Source organism: Lepidochelys kempii, chromosome 8 (assembly GCF_965140265.1).
Source record: "Lepidochelys kempii isolate rLepKem1 chromosome 8, rLepKem1.hap2, whole genome shotgun sequence".
Classification (NCBI taxonomy): Eukaryota; Metazoa; Chordata; order Testudines; family Cheloniidae; genus Lepidochelys; species Lepidochelys kempii.
Genome location: NC_133263.1, coordinates 78,695,878 through 78,718,563, shown reverse-complemented (window position 1 = coordinate 78,718,563; position 22,686 = coordinate 78,695,878). Strand labels below are relative to the sequence as shown.

The 22,686-nt window shown below is 42.3% G+C and overlaps 1 protein-coding gene across 1 annotated transcript in view; it reads right to left on the bottom strand.

Annotated features, from left to right (window-relative positions):
• The window catches only part of ZNHIT6 (zinc finger HIT-type containing 6), a 60,805-nt gene that overhangs the window by 7,198 nt on the left and 30,921 nt on the right, over nucleotides 1-22,686 (bottom strand). Inside the window, exon 9 of the mRNA XM_073357182.1 lies at nucleotides 2,292-2,416. Coding sequence (XP_073213283.1) covers nucleotides 2,292-2,416 — 125 coding nt within the window. The remainder of the gene's footprint in view (nucleotides 1-2,291; nucleotides 2,417-22,686) is intronic.

Here is a 22,686-nt window from a genome sequence, read left to right as displayed (position 1 = left end):
AGTCAGTGTTTTCTCCAGTCCAATTCTGAATCTAGATAGAGTAGGGGTGGGCAAACTTTTTGGTCCGAGGGCCACATCTGGATATGGAAATTGTATGGCGGGCCGTGAATGCTCACAAAATTGGGTGTTTGGGTGCAGGGGGGTGAGGGCTCCGGTTGGGGGTACGGGCTCTGGGGTGGAGCTGGTGATGAGGTTTGGGGTCCAGGAGGGTGCTCCAGGCTGGGACTGAGGGTTTCGGAGGGCGGGAGGGGGATCAGGGCTGGGGCAGGGGGTTGGGGTGCAGGAGGGCAGGCTCCAGGTGGCACTTATCTCAAACAGCACCTGCAAGCAGCAGTATGGCCCCCCTCTGGCTCCTATGTGGAGTATGGCCAGGCGGCTCTGTGCAGGTACCACCCCTGCAGCTCCCAGCCAATGGAAGCTGTGGTGGCGGCTCTTGGGGCGGGGGCAGAGTGTGGAGCTCCCTGGCTGCTCCTACATGTAGGAGCCTGAGGGGGAACATGCCGCTGCTTCTGGGAACTGCATGGAGCCACGGCACGCACAGAGTGGGGCAAGCCCCCGACCCTGCTCCCTGGCTGGAGCGGAGGAAGCCCTGGAGCGTGCTCCCCGGTAGGAGATAGAGGGCCAGATTAAAATGTCTGAAGGGCTGGATGCGGCCCTTGGGCCACAGTTTGCCCACCCCTGACATAGAGCCATGATTAAGTCTTTGCCAGGAAAGTTCTGCTGCAAACCTATTTGGGAGTTTCTCCACAGAGCTTTGTCAATATTACAGACTGGATTGTTGGAGCTTCCTTTGGTACAGCGTTTGAATACTCAGTTCCTAATGCTGACATTCCTGATCTTCCAGATCACCTACATGCTCTTATATTCGTAAAAAGAAAAGGAATACTTGTGGCACCTTAGAGACTAACAAATTTATTAGAGCATGAGCTTTCGTGAGCTACAGCTCACTTTATTGGATGCATACAGTGGAAAATACCATGGGAAGATTTATATACACAAAGAACATGAAACAATGGGTGTTACCATACAGACTGTAACAAGAGTGATCAGGTAAGGTAAGCTATTACCAGCAGGAGAGCGGGGGACAGGGCGGGGGACGGGACCTTTTGTAGTGATAATCAAGGTGGGCCATTTCCAGCACTTTACAAGAACAGCAGGAAGGGAACGTATGCATCTGATGAAGTGAGCTGTAGCTCACGAAAGCTTATGCTCTAATAAATTTGTTAGTCTCTAAGGTGCCACAAGTACTCCTTTTCTTTTTACGGATACAGACTAACACGGCTGCTACTCATAACTGTCATTATGCTCTTATATTGCTGCTTACTCTAGAGCCCAGCTGTTTGTGTTGATGCACCAGTTAGGAAGCACATGTTGTTGTTACCCATTGTGTTTCTTCTAGTTAGATCCCCAACACCAGCACCTTCCTTGTTCTCTATGTTTTTTGTGCGTTTGCGGTCTTTCTGGATCCATTTTATACTTTTCCTTTGTTGCACAGTAACTTATTTTTAAATCAGCAGTATAAAGAGGGAGCAAGTTCCTCTCAACCAGATGGCAACTTCAACCTTCTAGGATTCAAACAGGCAACCCAAGTTTCTGTACTGGCATCTTTAGATAACACTTTCCTGTGTTTCTTGTAGAGCAGAAGACAAAATGCCTGTGCCTCACTTGTCATCAGCATGACTGAAAATGAGATGATGAGCACCTTTTGGAAGAAGGGTGACTAGTTAAGATGTGGCCATTTGGAGTGGAGTAGAACAACAATTTTGCAGTGAAAATTAAAAAATAAAAATGAAAATTTCCTTTACTTTTGGAAAGATAAAGTAACTCTTTTAAGCCCACTGAAACTCCATCTTCTGAATTAAATGATAGCCATTTGAACTTGTAATGTCAATTAATTGTCCAATGTGAGCAAAAATTACACTGGGAAATTACGCATAAATTGTGTCCTTAACACCAACAAGTGTTGCACAGCTTTGCTACCCATGAAATGTAATAAATAAGACTACAAAAAAGTCCAAAAAGATTATTTTATTGCTGTGGTTACGCTACATAAGATGTACTAAAAACTAGTAAACTGAGTAAGCATAAAATTTAAGCCATCTACCTAAAAGAATTAAAGCAGAGCATTCACAAAATCTGAAAAAGATTTTTTCTAGCAATATTTTAAATTTAGAGGCAAATACAAAAACATACTATACATTCCTGAGACTAATAAAGGATGTATCCTTAATTATTGTTTATTCAGCTAAAATATCTAAGTGTAGCATAACAGGAAATCAATTTATGCTTACCTTGGCCAAGAACTCCCATATCATTCTTGAGTTTTTTCAGTACCACAAGTAATGTTGGGTACTCAATTACTACCTTGTCTTTCAAATTGTCTAGAAGGCTTTTACTGGTATGCAGTTCATCATAGCTTAAAAAAATAATTGCAAAGTTTATTTCAACTTTTATAGCATCAAGGATGTAATATGCATTTTCTTAATTTCCAGAAATGAACATAATCATTAGTTGTAAATCATCTTGGTAAGACTAATTTTCAACTGGAAACCATTTTAATTACAAGCCAATGTTACTATCCATCTAAATCAAACAAACATTTTAAAGTTTAACACTTTATCCTAAAAATATAGGAATGAGTGAAATGTAAGTTTCTCTGAAGACTGAACTAAGAGGACCAAAAACTGATTTTGAATTAAATAAAAAAAAATTCAGTGCTCAATTTGTTTTCCTGAACTGGTTGCCATTTATAGTATGCTAAGTAAATAAACAGATGTAATCATAATTTTTCATGCTTTAAGGTTCTAATATTAAAAAGTTTAATTTACATGCTTAATATTGAATATTAGTTTAACATACTTGCTTTTAAATTGTCAATAGCTTATTAGACAGGTAGAAAAAAGATCATATAGGCTGAAACTGTTAGAACAAATTTATACTGGAGGCATTTACAGCTATCTTGTAGAGGTAAAATTGCTTGGAAACAATTTACACAATGTATGATCCCCATTATGTGAATCATATTTTAAAAAATGGCATAATCTTTCCATTTACCCCTCAGCCAAAACCTCGCCTCACAGCATCAGCTGCAAATACAGCTCCCAGCAGAAAGCTCCACTTATTTGTGTGTTCTGCCAGGGTCACATGACTTGGATCAGCAGGCCTTTTCCATATAAGGAAGCCTTTTCACCCTCTAGGAAGGATATATTTGGAGCCAGTACTGACATCAGCTTTACGTAACATAAGTTATGCCACAGTAATAAAAAGTAAACTGAGCATATTCCCTACAATTACATCCGAAAACTACCATATTCTCTCCGGTCTTTATAAACCTCAAAACCAAAAAAAGCTGGATGGTGGTGTTGAGGGGAAAGAATTTTCAGAAGTCTTCTACAATGCAAACCCTGTTTCTAATACTTAACATAACTGCAACATCTAACAGATGCTCAGATATTATTACAATGTGATCTGAGTGACCTGACTCCTGTTTTGAAACTGAAATTAGGATTATTAAATTACTACTAAGATACTGAATCAGTTAAAGGCAAATAAAGTTTCAATACAAAAATAAATTTTATGTACAAGGGGGACATTTCCCTTAAATTGCTCTTCACGCAGTGTTTTTTTTTTTTTTTTTTTTTTTAAACATGCTGTGTAGCTGTTCTTTGCCAATAACCACATGGCATGGATGAGAGGAGTTATTGACACACTTTACTATTTACAGTAATGCGTGATTAAGAACAGTACATCACAGAAACCACCAGACAAAAGAAATACTGAAGGTAAGCTAGGAATTGAGTTTTCTGGCTTTGAAGGAAACTTCATGTAAGCAATAGATTTTTTTTCTTTCTCTCATATATATTAAACTTCAACCATCATGAAAATACAGTATTTGGTTTCATGTTTCTCTTGACCCAAAGTAATTATGACCTGTTCTTACTTAAACCCTTTAAAAAGGATAACAATATATTACAATTCTTATTCAATGAATGCATTCATAACTTGTGGATTAAAACACACGAACAGAAAAACATTTACTGGTTTACTTACAGTACTTTGCATTTAAAGTACAGCAATACCTTTCCTTTGGCAAGGCCCTCAACACATTCTTTTCTGGTTAAGCAAACATTTACCTCAAAGAGGCTACAGTAATTCACATGCCACAATACACTTTCCATTCTCTCATGTTTTAGACAAAACAGCTTTAGCGTCCAGTTTGGCATAGCATAAAACCTTTGTACTTTAAACTATTTTATGATAGTAAATTATTAAAGTGTTAGATCACTGAACCACAGTTTGATTTTTTTAAAGTATTTGCATGGCACTTTTGTAGCTGGCATTGCAAGGTACCATATATACTTGATCATAAACCGGTTAGTCTATAAGCCAACCCCCCACCAAGACGGATAAGTAAAAATGGAAAATTCAGAAGCCGACCCTATAATTCAGGGATCGGCAAACTTTGGCTCCTGGGCCACCAGGATAAGCCGCTGGAGGGCCAAGATGGTTTGTTTACCTTGAGCGTCCACAGGCACAGAGGTAAACCTAAGTAAACAAAGTGTCCCGGCGCGCCAGCTGCTTACCCTGACAGGCCAGGACAGCAACTGGTGGGGAAATTTTTTTGGCGGGGAGAGAAGCTGGAGGCCAGGGGAATAACCCCTGTGACCACCCCCTACCCCTAGCCTGGGACCCCCACACTCTCCCCATCCCATCCCTTCCCACCTTAGCTGGGGAGGGACAGGGGAGGATGTCTCTGGCCAGGCCGTAGCTGCTCCGGAAGCCGGGCGGCGTGGCTGTAGCGTGCTCCGGTGGGCGGGGCAGCCGCAGCCTGCCAGCCCCGGAGCTGCAGCGGCTTGGGAGGCTGGGGGGAGAGCAGCGTGGCCAGAAGCAGAGAGACTCTGGCCCTGCCTCTTCCCTTCTGGCTCTGCTGGCTGTGCTGCCTCTCCTTGCTCCCTCTGTTGGGAGGAGGGGCTGCATCCCACCTCTCCCTCTCTATACCCGTTCATAAGCCGAGCCCCTTCTCTGATGTTTCCCTTTTTTACTAAAAAATTAGGCTTATGAACGAGTATATACGGTATTTATGTGCCAGATATGCTAAACGTTCGTATGCCCTTTCACGCTTCAGCCACCATTCCAGAGGACATGTTTCCATGCTGATAACGCTCGTTAAAAAAAAAATGCATTAATTAAATTTGTGACTGAACTCCTTGGGGGAGAATTGTTTTACCCACATTCTGCCATATATTTCATGTTACAGCAGTCTCGGATGATGACCCAGCACATGTTGTTCATTTTAAGAACGCTTTCACGGCAGATTTCACAAAACACAAAGAAGGTACCAATGTGAGATTTCTAAAGATAGCTATAAGCACTCAACCCAAGGTTTAAGAATTTGAAGTGCCTTCCAAAATCTGAGAGGGACAAGGTGTGGAGCATGCTTTCAGAAGTCTTAAAAGAGCAACAATCCGATGCGGAAACTACAGAACCCGAACCACCAAAAAAGAAAAATTAATCTTCTGTTGGCGGCTCTGACTCAGAAGATGAAAATGAACATGCGTCGGTCCGCACTGCTTTGGATTGTTATCGAGCAGAACCCATCACCAGCATGGATGCATGTCCTCTGGAATGGTGGTTGAAGTGCAAAGGGACATATGAATCTTTAGCATATCTGGCACATAAATATCTTGTGATGCCAGCTACAACAGTGCCATTCTCACTTTAAGGTGGCATTGTAAACAAGAAGTGAGCAGCATTATCTCCTGCAAATGTAAACAAACTTGTTTGTCTGAGTGATGGGCTGAACAAGAAGACAGACTGTGTGGACTTGCAGGCTCTAAAATTTTACATTGTTTTGTTTTTGAATTTAGTTTTTTTTGTACATAATTCTATATTTGTAAGTTCAACTTTCATGATAAAGACATTGCACTACTGTACTTTTATTAGGTGAACTGAAAAATACTATTTCTTTTGATTTTTTACAGTGCAAATACTTGTAATCAAAAATAAATATAAAGTGAGCACTGTACACTTTGTATTCTGTGTTGTAATTGAAATCAATATATTTGAAAATGTAGAAAATATCCAAAAATATTTAAATAAATGGTATTCTGTTGTTTAACGGTGCGATTAATCATGTTTAATTTTTTTAATCGCTTGACAGCCCTACTGACAACAAATGTCAGCAATAGGTGCATCTGAACTGGTATGGAACACTGCTGAACTGCATGTGTAGACAGGAACAAACAACGTTTAGTACTATTTCAGGTTAAAGCCTGCTGCTGTAAACAAGGCTTCATTATCTGGCACTGTATTCAATCTCCCTGCCTATCTCATCACGTTCCCCTGTCTCCACAGACACCCCCAATTCCATCCTACATTCTCTACCAGCTCTCCTTTCATTGTCCTGGCCACCCATTGCATTCACTTCCATATATTCCCGACTTCTCCTACACACCTCTCCGATTCCCTGCCCTTATTCCCCACCCTGTGGGGCATGGTTCAGCGTTCATGTCGTACTCCCCGTCAGCACCCGGCCTGTGCCAGGGAAGCTAATGATCCAACCAGCAGACCAAATTTGGTAATAATTCCTGGTCACATGCCACCTGAGGCAGGTTGCGCATATGCTAAGATGATGACTCTGCACCCTGGGTCATTCTTTGCCCCGCACATTGCACTGTCCCCCCCATCTTCTGCCCAGATTTCACATGGTGAATAAGCTGAGGGAAGCTTGGATTCTGTCCCACTGAGTACAGCTTCACTAACACCTGGTAAAGGATGTAGGCAGATGGCTGCCAACTTGGCGGGGGATGCTTGTAGTTTCAGCTCTGCTGGGACAATGGTAGATAGTAGCCATTTTGGTAAGGGCAAAAAACCAGCCAACCAACCCCCCCCCCCCCCCCCAAATCACAGATCAGCAGCTTTAAAACCAACCTAAAACAGGGGCACTTGGAAAAATGTCACAAGATATGGTGCATGAGGCCCCATATTATCCTTCAACTCAATTTGTTATTCATGTCCTAGCCTTGTGTGTGTCACCTTTTTAGGACAGGAAATGTGTCACAGGAGTGACATGTATTTTTGTGGTCTTATATTTCTTAATAATGTCTGTCACCACTGTTGAGAACTGTGACACTTACCCTAAAGTGACTGGAATTCTTCAAGATGTGTGGTTCCTATAGGTATTTCACTGGGTGTACACATGTGTTCCATGTGCCTGATACTGGAAAGTTTTTCACTAGCAGTGTCTCCTCTAATGAGTCTCCCAGCTTGCTTATGTAATAAACTGTGGTCCTATTGTCCAACAGGACCCGAATGTGCTGGGGTTGGACAGAAGGAAGGAGTATTTTATAGGTATCATCACGTACTGTTCACAATTTGAGGAGAGTGAGGTGCAATCTGGACTCTTGTTGGGATCATGAATCTTGAGCCACATGATTGCCTGGGTGAACGCCCCAGCTCAGTCGGAAGGCGGCTGAAAACAGTCTCTTTGGTGGGAGAAAATGAAGGGACCCTCTACAAACCTAGCTTCTTTGTCCCCCACCAAGTGAATGATGTCAGGACACTGTGAGGGAATTGAGATTTGTTCATCCAGACTTGCTCAGAGCACAGGCAGTCTATAACCACACCTGAAGGCACCAGAGATGAAGCCTTGAGAAGGAGGTCACATAGGTGCAGGTCATGTGGCCTCAGAGGAGCAGGCAGGATCAAATTGTCATCTGAGGGTTCAGCTGAAACTGAGCAAGGAGGTCCCTCCTCGTGTGAAATCTGTCCTCAAGTAAGTATGATCTGGCTGAAATCAAGTCCAGAGTTGCTCCAAATGAACTCTAGAATTTGAATAGGACTTTTCTAGGTTTACTTCAAGTCCTAAGGATCGAAGGAGGCTGAGTAGGGAGAGGACTGTTGAGTGTACCTCTCCAAGTAACCAATTCATGAGCAGTGAGTTGTCACGGTAGGAAATACTCAAGGAAGACAAGGCTATTGTGGAGAAGTTAAATGAATTCTTTGCAGCAGTCTTCACTACAGAGGATGAGAGAGAGATTCCCACACTTCAGCCATTCTTTTTAGGTGACAAATCTGAGGAACCATTCCAGACTGACGTGTCAGTAGAGGTGGTTTTGGATGTCCAAGAGTTCTGAAGTTCTTCAATTTCATATTTGAGTTCCTACTAATTGTGGTATGTAACTTATCATTTAAATCAGCTTCTGTATCAGAGGACTGGAGGATAGCTAATGTGATGCCAGATTTTTTTAAAAAGGCTCCAGAGGTGATTCGGGCAATTACAGGCTGGTAAGTTTAACTTCAGTACCAGCAGTCATGGGATAAGAGGGGAAGTCCTCTTATGGATCAGTAACTGGTTAAAGACAGGAAACAAAGGGTAGGAATAAATAATCAGGTTTCAGAATGGAGAGAGGTAAATAGCAGGTCCTCCAGGGATCTGTACTGGGACCAGTGATGTTCAACATATTCATAAATGGTCAAGACAAAGGGGTGAACAGTGAGGTGGCAAAGTTTGCAGATGATACAAAATTACTCAAGATAGTTATGGCCAAAGCTGACTGTGAAGAATTACAAAGAGATCTCACTAAACACGGTGAATGGGCAACAAAATGGCAGATGAAATTCAACGTTGATAATGCAAAGTAATGCACACTGGAAACATAATTCCAACTATCCATACAAAATGATGGAGTTTAAATTAGCTATTACCACTCGAGAGAGAGATCTTGAGTCATTGTGGCTAGTTCTCTGAAAACATCTGTGCAATGTACAGTGGCAGTAAAAAAAAAAAAAAAAAAAGCAGCTAACAGAACGTTAGGAACCATTAAGAAAGGCATTGATAATAAGGCAGTAAATATCATAATGACAATATGTAAATTCATGGTATGCCCACACCTTGAATATTTTTGCAGTTTTGGTCATTCCAAGAAAAGATATATTAGAAATGGAAAAGGTACAGAGAAAGGCAACAAAAATGATAGAGGTTGTGATCAGCTTCCATATGAAGACAGTTTAAAAAGACTGGGACTATTCAGCTTGAAAAAGAGACATCAGAGGGCGGAGAAGATTGTGGTGTATAAAATCATGAAAGGTGTGGAGAAAGTAATAAAGAAATGTTATTTGCCCCTTCACATAAGAGAAGAACCAGGGGTCACCCAATGATAACAGGCAACAGGTTTAAAACAAACAAAGGGAAGTACTTCCTCACATAATGCAGTGTTAACCTGTGGAACTTGTAGCTAGGGGATATTGTGAAGGTGAAAACTATAATGGGGTTCAAAAAAGAATTAGATAAGTTCATGGAGGATCAGTCCATCAATGGCTATTAGCCAAGATTGTCAAGGACGCAACCCCATTTTCCTGGTATCCATAAGCCTCTGACTGCCAGATGCTGGGACTGGACGACAGGGGATAATTGCCCTTTTTCACTCATTCTCTTTGAAACATCTGGCACTGGCCACTGTCGGAAGACAGGCTACTGGGCTAGATGGACCACTGGTCTGAACCCCTATGGCCATTCTTATGTTCTTATGGCTGGCATCTTTCAGAGGGTCCCATCAAAATGATCTCTTGGCAGGAAGCTGTGACTGGGAGAGGATGAAAGCATGGCATTCTTTCTGCTGCGCTGCACACACTGGCATTTCCTGGGGGCTCATGTGCTCTGTGATGGTAAAAAGGCTAAGGAACAGGGCATTGCTTACTTGGGGTTGGTTTGGAGTACCTTCTCCAAGGTGCTAGAGTGTAAATACCCAAGGAGAAGAGGATTGCATGGGAGTCCATAATGGTGTGCAAAGACATCAATTTTTTCACTAAACAGATTGTTGCCTTTGAAGGGGAGGTCTCCACACTAGCTTGAACCTCTTTGGGAAACCCAGAGGATTGGAGTTATGAAACCCGTATCATGAAAACTGAAGTCAGCACAGATCTATGTTCAAGACATCAACTGAAGCTTGGAGGCTGACCTGGCTGTCAGCTGATCCTTGTCAATGATGTCTTGAAATTGTGGTTTGAGTTTCTGTGGAAGTTTTATTGGTAAACTCAGACAATTTGTTGTAATTAATAATGTTGTATTTAGAAATAAATGCCTGATAATTTGCAATCCAAAACTGTAGGCTAGTGGAGGAGAAACTTTCTTCCGAAGAGGTCTAATCTTTTGGCATCCTTGTTGGGAGGAACAGAATTAGGCTGTCTCAGTCTGATGCATTCAGTGACAGTCTGAACTACCTGAGATTTGGGGTGTGTGTGAAAACAAATATTCAACCCCCTTAGATGGTACACCTTTTAAGGGTGGGGGCACAAGTGGCTGGGGTATGCCAGACTGTCTGGACTGACTCCAGTATAGCTTCATTGATCAGAAGTGCTACCTTAATAGGGACTGTAGTCTGGAAAATATCCAACACTTGTGAGTGGAGTCCTGGACTTCCTCCAGGGGAATCTGGAGTGACTCCCCAATGCTCCTCAGGAGGTCTTGAAATTGGCAGGAATTGCTGAGTAGCAATGGATAGCCTCAGAGCTGCTATCTCAGCCTCTAGCTCATCACAGGAGTATGAATATCCAGATTCCACTGGCATAGTTGTTGGCACTGTATGCCTTGTGATAGCTCAGCTGGTGGACAATACTGTAGAATGGGGCAATGATGGTATGGATATCTACCTAGAGACCACTGGTTCCACCAGTATCAGTGACTGGGCTGGAATATGGAGCCAGTTACTCAAGAATAGCAACCAGGGTCTGATGGGTGGGTAATGGGAAGGGCTTCTGCCTTTTGGTCAGGCAGATGGTGCTGAATTAGGTTGGGAAGTGAATGTCCACTATCAAGTATTTCTTCCTGTACCATTGGTGCAGCTGGTAATCCTTCCTTTCTTTCTCTTGCTGGTGCCAGAGTTGGTGTCCTTCCCCTTCCATGACCAACAGTTTTGGGACAGCTCTTGGCGGTTCAGATCCATACTCTCTGTGAGCCCCTGACACATCCGTACCAGGGTGCAGAGTCTCACTCGATTTGGAGGGTGCAGGGAAGGCAGTCGTCATCTTAGAACCCTTGGGAGAAGATTTCTCCTGCTTCTTCTGAGGGTGTTTCTCCTTACCCTCCTGACATTGCTTATTAAGAGCCCTTGGGCCTGGTCTCTGACAGTCCAAAGCTAGGGCATGTCTGGCCAGCAGGGGTGTTAACATGTACCTCCAGCTGACGTACAGGGTGTGTGTGTGAAGATCAGCTGACCCAGGGTTGGACTGGGCTTTCATAGACCGCTCCATCAAGTGTCTTCAGAGCTGGAATTCATGGGATTGCTGGATTCAGGGTGGAAAGGAACAACAAATATTGCATTTGGAGGGAATGTGGGATTCTCCAAAGCAATATAATCCCAAATCAATGGGGTCACTCACTGGGATGATCCAGGGGCAGGCCATGCAGGATATGAAGCCCTGGAATCTTAGGCATACTAAGAACCAAATGGTGGTGGGGTAAAAGAGGGGGAAAACCCCCAGACAGCAAAACACTATCTACCTACTAGTAAAACTACTGTAACTATATAAAGGGTACACTATTTACAGAAAAAGCACACTCCTAGATTAGAAGCAGGAAGGTTAGTGAAGCTATGGACAATGAGGGGTAGAACAGCAGAAAGGAACTGGAGAGGTAGTTGGTCTGTGCCTCCTTGTGACAAGGTTTGCATACTAGGCAAGAAAGGGTTAACCCCACACTCTGGGCAGCAAAAGTCCCACCTCGCAAACCATGCTGGGTATGCTCCAACTGCTGCCTCAGTATAAAAGGGAGCAGGCAAACTCATTCTAGGCTGACCACAGAGGAGGGAGGACACTTCGTGAAGGCTCCAGTATCTGACTGCGGGAACCAGAGCTCCCAAGGACCAGCTATTAAGCTGCACAGTCCTGATCCCCAAGGACAGCTGTATAAACTCTGGCTACTAGGTTGCGCTGCCCTGAACACAAGAGCAGCTACACTGACTTTGGCCATTAGGCCACACAGCCCTGATCCCCATGGCAGCCATACTGACTCCAGCCATTGGGCTGTGTTGCTCTCAGCCCAGGGATAGTCAGACAGACTGTAACCGTGGTGGTATCACAACCCCAAAAGGGGATGGGGGTGCATACCCAGCGACACTCCTCTGATGCCCTCTGTTCAGAACATGAAGACGCGCAGGAGCAGACCAGGGGACACTACTAGTAAAAAAAATTCAGTTGCATGGAGTGCATGCTCACCCACAGTGGGCTATCACTCAAAGAAGAATCTGCAGTTTTGCACCCTGCAACCACTCTTCCATCTCTCAGGAAGACAAAAATATCCAACCTCCTAAACCTCCTTCTATAGACAGTAACATTACATTAGTTTATTCTATTGCAATAAGACCCCCTCTATTGGAGCCTACAGCTATCATCTCAATGGTATAACTGTGCACTGGTTCAAACAACAGGAAACTCCCTGCTAAGATCAGGTCTTCCCCTACGTCATCCACAGGAACCCTGATTTTGTGTTGCACTCTGAGTTTAAAGATAAAACTTAAATTCTCATGCGATTTCTGGAACCCATAAAACTCTAGTCGTAGGACAGAAAACTGTCATATAGGAAACAATCTTTGATAGAGAAATCATAACATTTACAAAAATAAACAGAATGCAAATAGTTCACACTTTTAAAAATGTTCTTGCACTAACCATCACATAGGATCATTACCCAGATTTTAAGATGGTAGTCCTGAAGCAAAGCCCTCTCCCCCCATAATATTTTGTTGAGATCAAGCTTCCCTAAATGGAAACATAAAGGTATTAGTGTAATTAAGACACAAAGTGTCTCATGCCATCAATTTTGGACCCCATCTTACAATCCTTACTCAGGCAAACTCCCAATAACTTCTAGGAAGTAAATGCAATTTTCCTAACAAAAGACTACAGTTTTAAACTTTTCTGGATGCCTACATTTTCCTCAAAGAGAGCACTTACAAGGTCTCTCCTAAGCACTCATTCTGAAGTGCTGTAGCACAGCAAAGATAATAACTAACAGATGGACTTTCATTCCTAAGTGGTGAATAAACCCTTCGTGTGGTTATGATTTGGTGAACATGGAAGTAGTGAAATACACTTCTGAATTAGATGAGAGAGGAAAATTTATTTTTGGATTGTGAATACATTTTTCCTTTAAACTACATAAAATTCTTTAGCTTTGTGTTTACAAGTTCTGTCACAATTTGAAATGTGCAAATTTTAAGAATATTGATCTGAACTTTGAAGAACTGGGAAAAAAGTAAATCTTTAGAAGGAACACTCCCACCATGAAACTAGCTTTTGATTAACACCCCTTCCCCATAAACTTTACTTTAACACAATAAATACATAAAACTGTTTTTGAATTGAACAATACTTTTTGAAAAGAGAAAGCAAGTTCAAGACAACTAAGTTTACAAATGAAAATGTAATTTACACTAATATTTAAAAATATGCTGACATCACCTTTAATTCAGTAGTTTATTTTATTACAGATCTATGAACCTTTGCTCTGTGAGAGTTTTTAGGCTGTATCTACACTAGTCTCTCTCTAAGTTTTCCCCCTTGCTGTTAACACATGTACAGTTCTGCCTGTGCTAATACTGTTGAGAGTGTAGTCCAGCTCTGGCATTTTAACCATTATGTCACCTATCCCTCCTAAGTACAGGTGTAGACAACTTGGTGGTTGCCAGCTCCCCATGTACACTAGCATTCCCACTACAGCAATGATGGGAAATTTCAGGGAAAAAGTCCTAGTGTACATAAGGAATAGCATCACACCTTTTCTTTAAAATCAGATTAAGTTATTCAGACTCTGTAGTGATCATTTCAGCCAGAGATCACTTTCAGAAAATAATATAGATCCTGCTGAAGACACAGTTACAGCAAGCCATATCTCCTCTCTTTTGTGGGATATAAACAAGCCTTTGACTATGGAAATCAAAGTACAGTTGGAATCAGAAGTGATAGAAAAAAAGTAAAATAATATTCCAACTGTTACAATAAAATGGAATGATTGAGGCAAGAGTGAAGCAAGACCCAGTGGAAAAGAGATATGTAGTGAGGTGCAGTGGCCTCCCACTGAGCTAGACAGGGAGGGTCCACACTCTGAACTCAGGTGGGCTGGGCAAGGCCATGCTTGCCCATCCCATCGGAAGTCAGGAGGTGGAACAGGAAGTATAAAGGGAGGGTCCTGGAGCTCAGCTGGACTGCAGCCGCCAAAGAAGACAGGCACCTCTTGCTCACTCCCGGGCTGGGAAACTGTAGCGGAGTACTGCTGAACCGAGGATGGGCCAGAACTGCTGGAGCTGCCCACTGACCCAGGCACTGAGGAGTCACGGGCCTTCTACTCTGAGGAAACGGAGGATCCCCATGGATCCAGGTACACCTCAAGGGAATGGTAGGAAGTAGCCCAGGGACTGCTGACCCCAATCTGGCTGCATTGTTGCTGCAGATCTGGTTAGTGTGTTGTGGCTGGATTCCCCATTGACCCAGTGGCGGAACACTCTGCCACTGTTAGGGCCCTGGGCTGGAGCCCAGTGGAGTCAGGTGGGCCTGGACCCCTCTATCCCCTGCCATCCCACCCCCACTCTAGGCCAAGAGGCCTGCGTTTGTCGGCCATCCACTGGAGCCAGGACACCGACCCCTTTGCTGCTCTGTTCTGAGTACAGGCCAGAGTCCTACACTATTCACTGCTCCGCCCTGACTGAAGGTCTGGGCTCACTGAACTTGTCTGTCCTGCCCTAACTGAGGGCCAAGGTTCAGACTTGTGCTGCTCTTCCCAGATCATGGGCAAGAGCCCCTGATTATTTGCTGCTCTGCCTAGACTGCAGGCCAGAGCCATAAGCTGTTCAATGCTCTGCTGATTCCCTGACTTTGGGCAATGCCTAGTGACATAGTGAGGCAGAGTGGCCTTCCAATGACCCAGGGAAGGAGGAACCACCACTAACCCCCTACAATCTACTTATTAACTAAATTACTAGTGATATTTAAATACTCAACATAGATAAGCTTTACATTGTTAGTCTACAGATACTAGCTAACAGTGAATGGGAAGAAAAGATACTAAGAAAAATAAGAAAAGGGGTACTTGTGGCACCTTAGAGACTAACACACTGATCTGAGCATAAGCTTTTGTGAGCTACAGCTCACTTTATCGGATGCTGTAGCTCACGAAAGCTTATGTTCAAATAAATGTGTTAGTCTCTAAGGTGCCACAAGTACTCCTGTTCTTTTTGCGGATACAGACTAACATGGCTGCTACTCTGAAACCTGTCATTATGCAAGAAAATAAGAGTGGAACTAAGCCACCGCAGAAGGACAAAGGTTGTCCTTGTCACTTCTTGAGAATGAGGCAATGGCTCAGAGCTGAGCAGAGTAAAACTTGTCTAAAGAGAACCATAGAAAAATGGCAAAGCATTAAAAGCAGACAGTTTGTCTGCTGCAATGATTCCTCTGACAGAAAGTGAGGGGTAACTTGTGAAAAAGAGGAGTTTGGGATGCATAATCATAATCCAAAATCTCCAACCAAAGGACAAACCATTCTGGATTCACTTGTCACTTATGGGAGGGTGGCAGAAAACATGAAAACCCTTGGGAGTGGGGGAAAAGGGGATGAGGTTGGAACTAGTGAATGCCAGCTGCCTGGATTCAATACAGTCAGATTAACAGAATGCAGCAGTACAAAGGAATTAAATTTCAGAAAAAAAAAAAAAAGTTGGGAACATAAGCAATTTAGTAAGGCATAATGGGAGGAAATATTAAAAACCACCCACATGAAAGGCACTTGGAGTTTCACAATACATTACAATTAAGATGCAGAAGACAGAAACATCTTATAAAAATAATTACCCATGTGGCCTCACAAGGAACTGCTGTTAAAAAATAACGGTACTTTAAATAGTAAGATGGGGAGGTAATCAAACAAGAAGATTCTGAGTCAGTTAAGGCTAGCATAGAAAAGATACGGGCAGAAAAATGAGCTAATGCTAGCTAGAGGGGCTAAAGGGAAGTCTCTGAAAAGAAAAAGCATGAGGAAGAAAGCAGGTCAGCTAATACTTCAGAAGGGTCAATTAAACTGATATCTCAAAAATAGCTCAGACGTTGTCATTTTCTATACTACTAAATTACTTCCCCCCCCCCCGGCAAAAGTCATGGACAGTTAGTTACCAAAAAATGGGAAGAAAAAAGGGAATGCTGGAGATGCAGTGTATTTTGATTTTAGTACATTCTGTACGGTTTTGTAAAACATTACTTGAAAGAGTTTGATCGTGTGGACTGCAAACTGCCTAAGTGACTGTAAACAAAGCATAATGAAAAGTGGTCATGTACAGAGCAGGAGGAAGTGTTAGGTCAAGTTTCATTTAATATCTTAATTAATGGAAGTAAACAGCACATTAATGGAATCTGCAGATGCTACAAAATTGAGAGATTTATTGAGAGATTTATTCCTTGTAAAACTTGTTTCAGAAGTAGAGACAGCTTTTAAGTTGCAGGTCAGACACAAAGACTCTGTCATTTAAAATTCCTAGTTATCGGATTCTTATTTACAAAATAAGCACTAGTGTCTGGCTAGCAATATTTTTGGAAATATTAGCACAAGGAATGATATAGATTTATAGACTTTAAGGCCAGAAGGGACAACTGTAGTCTGATTTCCTGCATAATACAGGCCATAGAATTTCACCCAATTATTCCTGAAGTGGAAGGAATTCTTCTTACGTGAATATTATCAAGCCTAGCAACTTGTGGTTTTAACCACTGTTCCCTCTAAGCTGTGCGCGTGCACACAGATCCTAAACCCCGTGCACACGGCGAAATACTGCACGCAAGCACAACAATTTGCACAGAAGAAATTTTTTGCGCACATGGCCTGTCAAAAATTAGAGGGAATACTGGATTTAACTAGAGTCTATATTTTAGAAAAATATCCAATCTCAATTAAAAGACTCAAAATGAGAACAAATTTACCACTTCTCTTGGTAATCTGTACCAATGATTAATTACCCTCACTGTTACGAAGTTGCATCTTTTTTCTAGTTTATATTTCTCTAACTTCAACTTCCAGCCACTGGATCTCATTATGTCTTTGTCTGCTAGACTAAAGAGTTCTCTAGGTATCTTCTCCTTGTGTAGGTACTTCTTTCACCATGTGACCCAGCTGGCAGGCTTACGGTGTGGAGGAGAAGGGCACAAAGAATTTTACCTGATCTCCAATTAGAACAGCAGTTACACAGGAACTACTATAGCTGGCACCGCATAGAGCAGCCCTAACACACCCTGAATTCGGTCCAGAGCACATAAATCCAACCATGACGGTGCAGAATCCTTGCTCCACCCTTCACCAGTGTCCAATCCCAATCGAAAACGAAGCTCCAGAACGTGGGTGTAAACATACAGTACAGTATCGTTAAAACAACTAGCAAAGGCAGTTTCCTTTGCATCAAACTCTACTTTCTGACAGAACGTAGGGAAGATAAAAAGCTGATGCCATAGCCATTGGATAATCCAATGTAATGAAATGTGACATAGAATAAAAGATATCTGGAAACACTAATACAGGACCTTTAATGTACTATAGACAGAATGATGCTCCACTTAAGAGGACTTACTACTTCCTTACATTCACTACTTTTGACATGTGTTCTCCTCACTCCCTCTATTATTTTAGATTGGTACAGCTTATCTTGCCTAAACTTAAATCTTGACTCTGTATTGTTACTCATCTGTCTTGAGCTTTTACATCTTATCTGTGTAAGAGGCTCATTGCCATACACTTGCCAATAAGGGGTTACTAACCCTTTTATATAAATAAAAAAAACAAACAAACAAGCTTCTTTCCTGGCAAACAAGTAGGAAAGTCAAGTCCCTCCATGGTGGGGGACAAATAGTCCTAGTTCCCTTCTGTCAGTAAGAGATAAACAGAGGGATTCCCCTTTGGCAGGGTCAGAAGGAAATAGCTCTGGTTCTCTTTTCTGACAGGAACATAAAAGGCTCCCTTTTCAAGTCTGCCCTTGTGACAGAAGGGACATCCAAGAGACCATTTTTCACAGCAGTCTGGCTTCACTGAACAATCCTGCATGTTCTCTGCTCAGTTGTGAGCAAGCTTAACTCCTTTCTTCCAGAAGCCCTTGCCCCAAAACCATCCCTGCTTTATGGAAACATCTTAATATGGCCCCGTTGAAGACTCTTCTGGCCAAACCTAGCAGCCAATGAACCCTTTATGAATCAAGGCAGAATCTCTTCGCACCCCCCTGAAGGGATTTACCAGTTTCGCTATCCTGATGGATGCTGGCCATATATACCACATCACTTGCCCCTCAGGTCTCCCCCTGGTGCCTACAGAACACTCCAAGCTGACCAGATAGGCAGGAGGCAAGCCATGACTAATGTTAAATAGATTATATTGTTCTCTCATCCTCCATCTCTTCCCTTACACTCCTTTTCCCCATGTTTGTAGCTTTTGTGCAGTTTTAGCACAGTAAGGCCCTGACTCCTTGATTGAGATCCTTAGGTGCAGTAATACAAACAATTAAAAAGAGTCCATTAAATCCAATGGAATTCACTATTGGGTACTAAATGCTATTTTGTGAAAATGGAAGCAGAATACTCCAGGTTTAAAACAATTATTCCTGGGAAAACAACTTATTGCTCAAGATAGCAAAAAGGACATGTTCTATGCAGACTGGAATAATCTATAAAAGTTTTTCAAAGGTCAAGTAAGCGATTATGAACATTCAACTTGGCATACTAAAGATTCAGATCATACGTATTTGTTACCGTTAGCACTGACTATATTGCTGCTTTCCATTTGTGTTGTGTAATACAAGAACATTAAGTGAATAGGAATGAAAATGACGATCATTACAGTAAAACTTACAAGTTCTGGAAACTGCTGCTCCCTATTGTTTTTAATCAGTTGAAAAATTCAAGCTAACAACAGAAGAGCTTCAAAAACAGACCCCAACGAGAAACTGCTGAGCTTGAATTAATAATCAAACTAGATACCATTAACTTGGGTTTGAACAGAGACTGGGAGTGGCTGGGTCATTACACATATTGAATCTATTTCCCCATGTTAAGTATCCTCACACTTTCTTGTCAACTGTCTGAAATGGGCCATCTCGACTATCACTACAGAAGTTTTTTCTCCTGCTGATAGTAGCTCATCTTAATTAATTAGCCTCTTACAGTTTGTATGGCAACTTCCACCTTCTCTGTATATCTGTCTATCTATATGTTCCATTCTATGCATCCAATGAAGTGGGCTGTAGCCCACAAAAGCTTATGCTCTAATAATTTTGTTAGTTTAAGGTGCCACAAGTACTCCTGTTCTTTTTGTGGATACAGACTAACACGGCTGCTACTCTGAAACCTATTATTAAAAGGAGCAGACAGACTGATATTCCCAAGAAGAAAGGGAAAGCAGAACTTTAGTTGGATACAGAATGGTTGGAGTTGCTGACAACAGTTAAGGCTGAAGATGAACTGATCAGGAGATTTAAAAGATATGTCAAGCTATAAGAAAAGCTGACAGAGGAAAGGTTTCAGAGTAGCAGCCGTGTTAGTCTGGTATTCGCAAAAAGAAAAGAAGTACTTGTGGCACCTTAGAGACTAACAAATTTATTTGAGCATAAGCTTTCGTGAGCTACAGCTCACAAATTTATTTGAGCATAAGCTTTCGTGAGCTACAGCTCACTTCATCGGTGAGCTGTAGCTCACGAAAGCTTATGCTCAAATAAATTTGTTAGTCTCTAAGGTGCCACAAGTACTCCTTTTCTTTTTTTGAAGGAGGAAAGAAAGTTTTAATAAAAAAATGAAGTCTGGGATAAATAAGAACACACACAGCATTAGAGGCATGGAAGGAGTACATTTAGATCCAGCTGTTGGGGAGAATCTTCAATATTGATGCAGAAGCGATATTAAAATTATTATAACTTAATTTTAAAGTTGTTACAAACTTGTTTGCACTTTTACTGAATACTAAGATATAACTCTAAGTATGTTATAGTCAAGTGCTTGGAAATAAAACAATACATATGTTTTGCTAGTTCTGTTACAAAATGTTAAAGCTAATCAAAGAAATTCCAGAAGGTTTCTGCTTCTATATTTCAAGGACAATCAAATCTCAAGAAAACAGACCATGTAAAAACACCCATATTTTAAGTGGAGCCTTAATTGTAAAAAGGAATGCAGGATGTGTTATCAGAGCAATAAATCTGAGAAGAGTGGGCTCTACCAACCCCCACCCTCTTGCAAGAAAACCTGCTTGTGTTCTTAAAATTTTCAGAGAAGAATATGTAGCTGGAGAACTGTTAAACTTGTTTATTTCTTAAATGCGGAAATGGCAAACACCTTTGTGAAATGCAGACTTGCAAATATGTTAGCTAAATGCAAAGCTCCTAATATAGCTCTTAATGTCATTGCTATGTAAATAGTAAAATGCTTCACGTACCAACATGGCATCTAATGACCTTGCTAAACCAGTGTAAAAGCCATTAAACAGTGAATATTTATATTAATCGGAAATTAAGAACTGGCACTGGATAAGAAAACCCTTAACTAACTTCAGAAGATAAGAATCATCTCTCTAAAGTTAACAACTTTTAATTATTTAAGTTAAAGACTTTAAAGTTATTTAATTTAAAAAGATATTTGAAGATTAAAAACTTTTGTATAAACAGGTGTGTTTGGGCTTTTTGAAAACAGACATTCATTTTCTGTCAAACTAAACAAATTTGAAAGAACTTCTCTGAAACTAGACTGAACAAAAAGAGTTAAAACCAAGTAAAAGTTATCTGGATCTTTCGAGTCACAAAAACAAAGGCAATTAAAGAAATGTTGCATATTCATTAAGCAGACTGTATACTCAGGAGCTGAAAATGTCAACTAAGCTAACCCCGAAGGCATGAAGCAGTGACCTTTGAATCTAAACAACCCTGCAAGAGGTGTGTTTTCCTATAATTTAATGGAAATAGGAAGGGGATGGGTATAAAAACTCTGAAGTGAGCACTCCTCACTTACACACACCACTACCCAACTCAAACACAGCACTGCCACAGACAAGTAAGAAAAACCATTTAAGAAAGAGGAGTCAAGAAGAAATCAACTCAAGGAAAATCTCTCCAAGACTTCAACTTGGATTGGTGAGATGAAGTTACCTAAGACACTGCCAATGGATGAGATTTAAAACTACTGTAATGATTTTGATGGAATGTTGAAATCCTGTTGTAATTTAAGACTAACAGTTTCTCCGGGTTCAGAGTAACAGCCGTGTTAGTCTGTATTCACAAAAAGAAGAGGAGTACTTGTGGCACCTTAGAGACTAACCAATTTATTTGAGCATAAGCTTAAGTGAGCTGTAGCTCACGAAAACTTATGCTCAAATAAATTGGTTAGTCTCTAAGGTGCCACATGTACTCAGTTTCTCCTGTTAATCACCAAGTGGTTAGAAAAAACGGCTACTTACTTTCTCGTAACTGTTGTTCTTCGAGATGTGCTCTTCACATACATTCCACATTAGGCGTGCGCACGCTGCGTGCACGAGGGTCAGAAACTTTTCCTCTGAGCGGCTCCCGTCGGGCTGGCGGGGCCCCCAAGTGGCGCCACTGCGCTGTGCATATATACCCCCGCCGGGCCAACCCCCTCCGGTTCCTTCTTGCTGGCGACTCCAGAGGGGTAGAAGGGTGGGTGGTGGAATGGACGTGAACACCACATCTTGAAGAAAAGTTACGAGAAAGGAAGTAACCGTTTTTTCTTCTTTGAGTGCTTTTTCACGTCCATTCCACATTAGGTGAATCACAAACTTACCTCTGGAGGAGGGTAGGAGTCACGGAACAACTGCTCGGAGGACTGCTCTGCCTACTGCCACGTCCTCTCTGGTCTGCTAGTTGACTGCATAGTGGGTCGTGAAGGTGTGCACCGAGGACCAGGTGGCTGCTCTGCAGATCTCCTGGATTGGGACCTGTGCCAGGAACGCCGTGGAAGTCGCTTGCGTCCTGGTCAAGGGGCCGTGACTGCGGGGGCCAGAACACCTACGAGCTCATAGCATGCTCGGATGCAGCTTGTAATCCATCCAACTAAATCCACTGCACCGACACTGGGAGGCCTTTCATCCTCTCGGCTACAGCTACAAACAGCTGCGCGGATTTGCGAAAGGGCTTGGTGCGCTCCAAATAGAATGCCAACGCTCAACGCACATCATAGCATATCAGGCTTAGAAGGGACCTCAGGAGTCATCTAGTCCAACCCCCTGCTCAAAGCAGGACCAATCCCCAATTTTTTTTGCCCCAGATCCCTAAATGGCCCCCTCAAGGATTGAACTCACAACCCTGGGTTTAGCAGGCCAATGAGCTATCCCTCCGTATGGGGTTTTGGAAAGAACACCGGCAGACAAATGTCCTGGCCCAAATGGAATTGGGAGACCACCTTAGGGAGGAACTTGGGGTGCGGCCGGAGCTGCACCTTGTCCTTGTGAAATACTGTATACGGTGGCTCAGAGGTGAGGGCCCCGAGTTCGGACATCCTTCTGGCCAAGGCAATGGCAACCAGAAATTCCATCTTCCAGGAAAGGTGGAGGAGGGAACAGGAAGCAAGGGGCTCAAAAGGGGGTCCCATGAGTTTAGAGAGGACCAGGTTAAGGTTCCATGGAGGGACTGGTGGGCAGGACTACGGAAACACCCTCTCCAACCCTTT